The sequence below is a fragment of the Vombatus ursinus genome, unplaced genomic scaffold, assembly GCF_900497805.2.
Source record: "Vombatus ursinus unplaced genomic scaffold, bare-nosed wombat genome assembly UNPS02014807.1, whole genome shotgun sequence".
NCBI lineage: Eukaryota > Metazoa > Chordata > Mammalia > Diprotodontia > Vombatidae > Vombatus > Vombatus ursinus.
The window spans coordinates 1,104,284-1,113,426 of NW_020954585.1; the positions used below are offsets into that span (position 1 = coordinate 1,104,284).

Here is a 9,143-nt window from a genome sequence, read left to right on the forward strand (position 1 = left end):
TGTGTGTGTGTGTGTGTGTGTGTGTGTGTGTGTGTGTGTGTGTGTGTGTTTTTCCTATTTCAGTGGAAGCCCATTTCAAACATAAACCTTAAAGAGAGATTGACTTTGAGGGATCCAAGGACACAAGATTCTGTTTACAGAACGACCTGGTTTTATTTGACATGTAAAAAGCAAAGAGGAAAAAAAAAAAGACAAGCATCCACCTAATCATGTTGGCTGCCAACATGGGAGTGGGTTGGTGGTGAAGGCAGAGGCCAGAAGACTGACAAAAGAAAATGGAGCAACCTCTTCTCCCTGGAATATCTGCCCTGTTGCCATGGGGCCTGATTTTTTGCGAGCATCTGCTGTTTGCAGTGGCTACGTTTTCACTCACAACCATTGTGTATGCCTCACTACATTAGAAAAGGGGGCCTGGCTGGTGGCTGCACTGCCCTGCATCCACTTTGGGGAGGGGAGTAGGAATCTGAACTCAAGTCCTGGAGCTGCCCCTGGGTCTTGGTGCCCAGTTGTGGTCCCAAGTTCCACCTCTGCCATTGGACCCAAGTTTCACTTCATGGCAGTGGCTCTGAAGGGGTTTGGGATGAAGGGTCTGTTTACTGGAAACCTAGTTAAGTGGGAGCTCAGACCTAATGCTGCTTTCTGGGTGGAGAGGCAAGGGAGGCTGGGGGATTGAGCCTTGGGGTTGGCCATGATCCTTGGGAAGCCCCTCCTCTCCATCAGCAAAAGGCAGCCTGCTTGCTTCCTATTTGGGGCTATGTGAATGCCCTCCAAGATCAGATTTATTTTAGCACAGCCCCAGAGTGAATTCTAGAAATGAATCTTGCTTGTGTCCTAGTCGTGGTGAATGATGGGAACATTTATGTGCCAAGAAGTGGAAATAGGCATGGAAGCTGTCCTGCCCCAGGAAAAGGTCTAGGGGTACCTGGGGAGCCCAGGCTGGTTTTCAAGAGGTACATTCCAAGGTTGTGTAAGAACTAATAGGAGAGAAGCTGTGAGCAAGATAGGAGTTTGGTGTAAAATGGGCATCTAAGATACCACCTCTTTTGTCAGTCTGCAGCCAAGAAGTAGAAGTCTAAAAGAAAAAAAAACAATATTGTTAAGGTGTTTGTGTGCCTTTTCATCATGCACACAGACACCTGTGCTGGCTATACCTGTGCAGTTAGTTACCTTTGTTCTCACATGCCCTTTCATCTCTACCTGTCAAAAAAAACAAAAGAAAGAAAAGGAAAGAGAACCTGGCAGGAGAGGTGATGCTGGAATCTCCAGGCTACACCTCCTGCTGTATTTGCATGTGTCTGTGGTCAGGTCAGCACCTCATGCACCAAGAAAGAGAATCTGTAAGAAAAGGGGCATTTAGGAGACCATCGGGCAGCTTTCTCCCTCCCTGAAGCCAGCCTTAAATCCCTGTGTTTGTGGATTTTCAGCACCCTCCATAGGTATGATATGGGCATCGATGAAGACGGAAACTTCCAAGATGAGAAGTCCTCAAAGCTCAGACTAGATTGGGCTACTCCTCTGGGTGGGCAGTGCCCTGGCTTGCCTCTTCACCCATCCTCACCTGACCAATAATCAATAATTGTTCTACACCTCTCATGGGATTATTTGGTGCTTTGGGGATAGTCATCATTCTGCTGCTCTATTTGGAAAAAGGTGGTTGAAAGTGGGACAGGATTTGGGACCTCAGGAAGGACTATGTGTAGACAGTGGACCCAGAATCAGTGAATCTTCTATTTTTGCTCAGTTACTGTGGATGTGCCAATGGACACAGAGAGATGACATGATTCACCCAGAGGCTTCATTGAATTTCACAGAACTGGTTTTTGACTTTCATACATGTATTCATTCCTATAACTTAATCTCACTGTTCTCTAGGGGTGAATTTCCTTCTTCTCCCAAGTACTCCATTTCCTACTATCTGAATTCATAAGCTTCTAGTTTCTCAGCAAAACCTCATCCCCTAAGCCCCAGTTAAGCCAGGGATCTGTCTGACAACAGCAAAGCTCTCTTCTCTTCCCCAGCTCTTCTTGGTCCCAGCTCGGTATAGACCCAGTTAACTCAGAGTTCCATGGGCCTCCCTGACTTGCCTCCACCTCTCTGATTTGTCTCCTGACCACAGAGCCCATCCCAGGGAAAGGGGAGAAGTCATTTAGCCAAATCAGTCAAAAATGACTTGCAGTGATTGGTATACCCTTCTCTTAGTAACCCTAGCCCTGGCCTCCTTTATCTGTGGTGCCCCAGTGACAGGCACATGTTCCGATCTGAATTGCAGAGCTGAGCTCAAGGGAAAAGATGTTGTGCTTTCCAGACTATGGAAGTACCCACAGTTGTCTTTGCTATCCTTGACTTGCTCCAGCATTTAGCACAGTGCCTGGCACATAGTAGGCGCTTAATAAATGTTTATTGATTGATTCCTTGATTTAACTAGACCCAGCTGTTAATTTTATCAGTTGTGGCAAACCCATCTGCCCTCTACCATGTTTTACATAGATGGTACCATCCGAACAGACTACAGTTCCCAGCATGTTGTGCGCCCATCTTGTTTTGGCTACCAGACCCTTGTGTCTTTTACTATAACTAGCTATGACTCCTTTTGGCAAAGGGAGGGGGCTTCTTCATAAGTTGCCTCTGTACTCCTATTGAATAGAGCAGAATTTTTCCTTTTTTCTGCTGACTAATGGAACTCATTTATCCAGCTGGCCAACAGCTGGCTTTGAGTTGATCTTTGCTTCTGGAGAATGGAGTTTGGATGGGACTGAGCGAAAGGAAGTGTGAAACCAGATCATTGGGGCAACTTAAAGCCTCTTCCCTTCTTGAACTCTACAATGAAAAGCCAGCTGGTCCTTAGTAGGCAGCTCGCCTTCATTCAAGAAATATTTATTGAGGGCCTACTAGGTATGTGGGCTCAGTGCTAAAGAAAGGATCCCGAGTAGCTGTGGGTGCTATCTCCTGGTAGACTTTTGACTATTTTTGTTTTTTAAACACTTCAGTCAGGGCAAACCCAAGGTCCACTCAGAAGAACTGAGTGATTATGGGGATGATTTGAGGGGTAGCCAGCTGGCCTAGGCTTGCCTCTCTGCCCTTTTGGGAAAGAGGCACATATACTTTGCCATGCAGTTTAACCTAGAGTCCGAGGTCAGTAACTTTTATTTCTGGCAGGCCAGTAGTGACAAGTGTTGATTTTATTTATTTTATTCTGTGTATATTTTAGACTGTGGAGCATGAGGAGAGGATGAACTTGTAAAATACATCATGTACATGTGTAGAAACACAAGCACCTTGCTATGATCTTGTCCTCAAATTCCATACCTTCTAGTTGTGATTGCCTTATAACAAGGTCCTCTTGGTACTTTTGTAACTAAAGCTCTGTGGATGGGGCTCCAAATGGATTGGTGAAGAGTGCATTGGACTCAGGAGTCAGAAGACCTGGGTTCTAGTCCCAGGTCAACTGCTGTGAAACCTCAGGCAAAGTCAGTTCATCTCTCTGGGCCTCAGTTTCCCCTTTTACAAAATGAGGAGGTTGGACTGATCTATAAGGTCTCATCCCACCTCTAACAAGCTAAGATACTGTTTTGAGGCCCCAGTGTGGGAAGGGCAGGGTGTATGTACATACGTGCATTAGGTGCTGGTCACTGGCACTGATCAGCAAGGCTGGTTTAACCCTTGCTGCTGCTAAATTTGTCAGAAAACCAAACTGACTCAGTATTATGGGGGAAACTTTGCTCCCGACTCCACCTAGCAGTGTGACCTTGATCAGAATGACAGGCCTTGGACTGACTTTCCCAGCCTCGCCACCCCCTCAGCTGCCAATCTGAGGCCCACAAAACTGATCCTGTCTTTTGCTTGTCCTCCACAACTGGCCATTTCACTTTTGTACCTTCGTGCCCAACCTGCAACACCAGCTGCTTGAAGGGGGCATGCCAGTCTCTGATGGAGACAATCAGCTGTTCTTTGGCGGGAGCCATCTTAGAGTGGTCAGTTGTGGATAGGACTCCTGAGATGCTGAGGGTGAGAGGAGTGGATGGGCCTTGTACAGAGCATGTTGGAATTTTTATCTCTTAAAAAAAAAAAAGCAAATAAATGAGACCTGTCAGTTTAATTTGGGGAGTGGGGAGGGAAACAAGATACTTTCCATGTGAAATATATTTCTTGGGTTAATGTTTGTAATCAAGAAAGCATCTATTAAGCACTTACATGCCAGGCACAGTGCTAGGCACTGGGGTTCAAATATAAAAAACAGGACAGTCCCAGTGTCCAAGAAGTTTATGTTCTACTTGGGGGAAGGGGGCGGGGTTGGTTGGCAGTTAACATTTCTAGAAGAGCAGTAGGCAGGGAAGGAAGTTTAAGTGAAGTCTTAGAGCAATAAGGGGAAAACGTGGGTAGGCTGGGCTTATGGTAAGAAGCCTGCTCTAGCTAAGCCTCGGTGGATGGCTGGAAGGGATGAAGCCTGGTTCTGGGGTAGGCTGGAGGTGAGAGTGTGGTGGTGACCAAGTCCTCAGGCTTCCATCAGTGCAGTTCTGCCCCAGGCCAGCCCCAAAATGAATGGATTGATTGAGGGGTGGGGGAAGTTGTAGTTTGGGCCTGGAAGGTCAGGCCCAGGAAAGCCAGGGTAATCTAGCTATTTTTGCTGGCTACGTCCACAGGGATGGTAAGTTCATGAGCAAGATGAACCTGTTAAGGTTCTTGCCATGTGTGTCCTTGGTGGGCCAATGGCATCTGGAAGTCTTGAAGACAGCCCCAGGGGTTTCAGGAAAAAGGGTGGTTCTCTATGGGCAGGGAGAAATCCTTCCTGATCATCTGTCCTCAGGACACATACAACCCCCTCCATCCTCAACTCCTTCTCACCAAGGCCACTTCTCCAGGACCTTCACCCTTCCCTCTTTGCCACCCAGGTTAGGGCCAGCCCCTGCAGCATGCCTTCTACCAACACGGGCCTCATTCATCTGGTCCTGAACGTACTTGAGGCTGAGCAGATGGTTGGTGGGCGACACCCAGACAAGCATCTTGGAAAAGCCAGGCTGAACCCTCGGGCCAGCATGGATTACTGTCTGACTGCTGAGGGGCTGCTGAGGTGCTAAGCTGCACCTCCTTGCTGCGGCCTCTGGGGGTGCTGTGGGACCTGTGAGGCCTCTCGTGTTGCCTGTTGTTCCTACTACTGCTGCTGCTGCCGCTGCCACCGCCAAGCCCCTTCCTCCAGTGGCAGCACCCATCTTATTGTATAAATTTGTTATGTCACTGATAATAAAATCATGGTACTAAATGTTGTTCAAATCAATAAATTATGTAAGATCAATGAAGCAAGCCAACACTGCATTCGGTCTGGGCACAGGTGGGGACAGAAATCTCCAAATAGCTGAGCTGGGAACAGCTACCGGGGGACCGTCCTGGCACAGGAACCATAAAAATGTCACATCTGCCTATGACAGCCTTAGGGATCAGCTAGACAAGAGGTGTCAAACACAAGGCCAGCCTCCTTTTGAATGGGCCCAAACCAGATTAAAATGTAATCGGGAAATATTTAACAAAATTAATAACATAGCTATAGTACTTATTATGTGCCAGGCACTGTGCTAAGCACATTACAGTTCTTATCTCATTTGATCCTCACAACAATCCAGGGAGGTAAGTGTGGTTATTTTACAGATGAGGAAACTAAGGCAAACAGGTTACATGACTTGCCCAGGGTCACCAAGCAAGTAAGTGCCTGGGGCTGGAGGTCCTTTACTTTAGGGCTGGTGCTCTATCCACTGCGCCATGATAATATTTTCTAAGTCAATATGTGACCTTCACAGATCTTTATGTACCCTTTAACGGCCCCTGCTCCTATCTGAGTTTGATACCACTGATTTAGAGCAACCCTCACATTATGTGGGGACCTGGAAAACCACCAGTCTGTTAGAGGCAGAGCATGTACTAGACCCCAGGTCTCACATCTTCCTGTCCAGTCTTCCTCCTACCGATCATCACGGGCCTCTCTTTTTCAGTGGTTCTTTTTCTCCTCCCTGCCCCACCAGTCTATGTTCAGCTTTTCCTCCCTAGATTTATGTAATTGGCTGAGTGTGGTGACATGCTGTTTGCAGGCTTGAGTTTTCTTTCCTATTCTGTGAGCTATTTTGAGCACCGGTGCTAGGAAACTTAATTCACTTTCCCTCGGATGGGGCGAGGGGTGGGGGAGGAGGAGGAAGGTGGAGAGTTTAGATGCTTGCTTTGAAAGCTCTCCAGCTCTCCTCTGCTTCCTAACAGATGGCTGCAAACTGTGGTGTGTTAAATTTATCGAGATAACTTCAGTATCCGTGTGGAGGAGGAAAATCTCTCGGGATTTTTTTTTTTTTAGAAAAGACAAAGACCCCTTTCAAAGGTTAAGCTAATGTCAGTCAATCATAGAATTAGAGATTTAGACCAGAAAGGACCCTCAGAAGCCTTCTAGTCTAACCCCCTTCATTTTGTTTTTGTTTTTTGCTAGGCAATGGGGTTAAGTGACTTGCCCAGGGTCACACAGCTAGTTAAGTGTCAAGTGTCTGAGGCAGGATTTGCACTCAGGTCCTCCTGACTCCAGGGCCAGTGCTCTATCCACTGTGCCACCTAGCTGCCCCTCCCATTCATTTTATAGATGAAGAAACTGAGGCACAGTGGTTTAAGTGACTTGCCAGGGGTTGCATAACAAGTAAGTGTTTAAGGCTGGATTTGAACTCCTAACTTCCTGACTTCAGCTCCAGGACCTTATCCTCTACACCAAGATACATCTTAATCCACAAGTATTTATTAAACACCTACTGGGTGCCAGTACACAAAGAAGTAAAGCAATCTGCCCTCAGGGAGTTTAAATTCTAACAGAAACAATGCATACACATATAAGTATATGAAATGCATTTTTAAATGGCTATAGATTCATTTGGAAAAGCCAATTCATCCCCTGCTTCAAATTTATTGTTCCTCCCCCCTGCCCATCCTCCTGCAATTATTATTAGGGCTGCGCAATTAATAGACCAGTGCTACAGAAACAGATGTGGTGGGTAGGGAGAAGTCCTGGAGATATGGTGGCTATGCAGTCCTTCTGACCCATTTCCAATGGGGTTCTTCCAAGATTTCCAGATCCAATGACTACTCAATCTTGTCCACATTAAAGCTGCTCATAATGAATACCATTGTATTTTGCTTTTAGAGCAGCTAGATGGCATAGTGGATAGAGCATTGGGCCTAGAATCAAGAAGACCTGAGTTCAAATCCAACCTCAGACATTTCCTAGCTGTGTGATCCCAGGCAAGTCACTCAACCCTGTTTGCCTCAGTTTCTTCATCTGTAAAATGAACTGGAGAAGGAAATCTTTGTACTTTGTACTTTGGAAATCTAGTATCTTTGCCAAGAAATCACGAAGAATTGAATGTGACTGAACAACAATATTTTGCTTTAAACTTTAACACTTTTAGACCTTGGTAATAACGTACATTTACATTAGCAGTCTAAAGACTGAGCATCACTATATGCAGTATCTTATTTGAGCAACAATTCTGTTGTTACACTATGGGTATTATTGTAACCATTTTTTAGAGATGAGGGGACAGAGGCTCCAGAGAATTGAAGTGACTTGCCCAAGGTCACACAGCTGGTAAGTGTCAGAGGAAGGATGTAAGCCTTGGTCTTCCTGACTCTAAGCCCACTGCCCTATCCAGAGGTGTCAAACTTGAGGCCCAAGAGCCTACAAAACTCCAGAGTGCATCCCGAATCAGATTAAACTGTAATTGTGAAATGTTTAACAAAATTAATAAAAATGCAATACAACATAGATAATGTTAATTTGTAGTTTTCTTTTCGAAGTCACTATGTTGGCCTCTATTTGAGTTTGACACTACTGGATTAAACTGCATTTCCCCATTCTATCCTCACACAGTAGATGAGAAAATTGAGGCTCAGAAAGGTTAAATAATTAACTTGGGATCACAGGGCTAGTTGACAGCAGAGCCTGTCTGTGGTTCCCTGTTCCCACAAAGCCTGGGGCTTTCCCCAAGCTACCTGTAGTCCTAATGAGAATGGGAAAGGCTACTGAAAAGTCAGATTTGCATATCAGATCATGAAGGGGTAAGGGGGCAATGTACACAAAGTGTACTACTACAAAATACTACAAAATAATTCTCAACCTTAGAAAATGGTTGAATTGGTAGGGTCCTTTCTCTAGCAAACCTCCCCCCTGCATTTAAAATTTACATGATTTGCAAACAAATATTTTTTAGGAACAAACTTGATGTGTGTAGTGATAATATTTACAATTGATAGTAGCTCTGCAGAACTATAAACTTTTCAAAATTCTGTAACACTGTTTGTCCCATTTGGTCTTATTCATTCTCATGAAGTGATTATTTTGGTCGTCATTTTATTTTCTCTTGACCTCAGTTTCTTCATCTGTACGATGAAGGGGTTGGCATTCAGGGGTTCTTAACTTGGAGTCTGAATTTAAAAAATATATATTTTGATAACTGCCTTTCAATATCATTTGTGTTTTTTTGTAATCCTTTTTTATTTTATTTATTTAAAAACCTTATTAAAACTATTCTGAAAAGGGGGTAGCTAGGTGATGCAGTAGATAGAGCATTAGACTGGGAATCAGGAAAACTCGTCTTCCTGAGTTCAAATCCAGCCTGAGACACTTACTAGCTGTGCAACCCTGGGCAAGTCACTTAACCCTGTTTGCCTCAGTTCCTCATCTATAAAATTAGCCCGAGAAGTAAGTGGCAAACCACTCCAGTATCTCTGCCAAGAAAACCTCAAACTGGGTCACAAAGAGTGGAACATGACAAAAATAACTTAACAACATTCTGAGATGGTGTCCATAGGTGTCACTGGACTACCAAAAGGGGGTCCCTGACACCAAAAAAAAGGTTAACTCCTGGATTAGATGATCTCAAAGGTCCCTTCCAGCCTTGACATTAATTCCATATAGATCAGAATCCAAAAATACTTGAATGTGTTTTTAAAGTAGTATTCCCATTTTACAGATGAGCATGTTGAGACAGTTCAGTTGACTTACCCAGGGTTACTCATCTACAGTGACACAGGTAATTTGTTGGAGCTGGAACCAGAGTCCCCTGGTTCCTGGTTCAATTCTCTGTGGGCTTCATTAGACACATGAGCCTATCAGTGGAGAGAGAGAT

General features: G+C 45.0%; 1 protein-coding gene across 2 annotated transcripts in view; it reads left to right on the forward strand.

Moving 5' to 3' along the window:
- LOC114052302 (arf-GAP with dual PH domain-containing protein 1) overlaps positions 1-5,257 on the forward strand; it is a 162,424-nt gene extending 157,167 nt beyond the window's left edge. The window contains exon 11 of one of the 2 annotated variants that reach the window (XM_027874850.1): positions 64-5,257. In XM_027874850.1, coding sequence (XP_027730651.1) covers positions 64-92 — 29 coding nt within the window. In that variant the 3' untranslated portion in view covers positions 93-5,257. The remainder of the gene's footprint in view (positions 1-63) is intronic. The other variant, XM_027874851.1, reaches the window with a different exon arrangement.
- Positions 5,258-9,143: the final 3,886 nt, after the last annotated feature.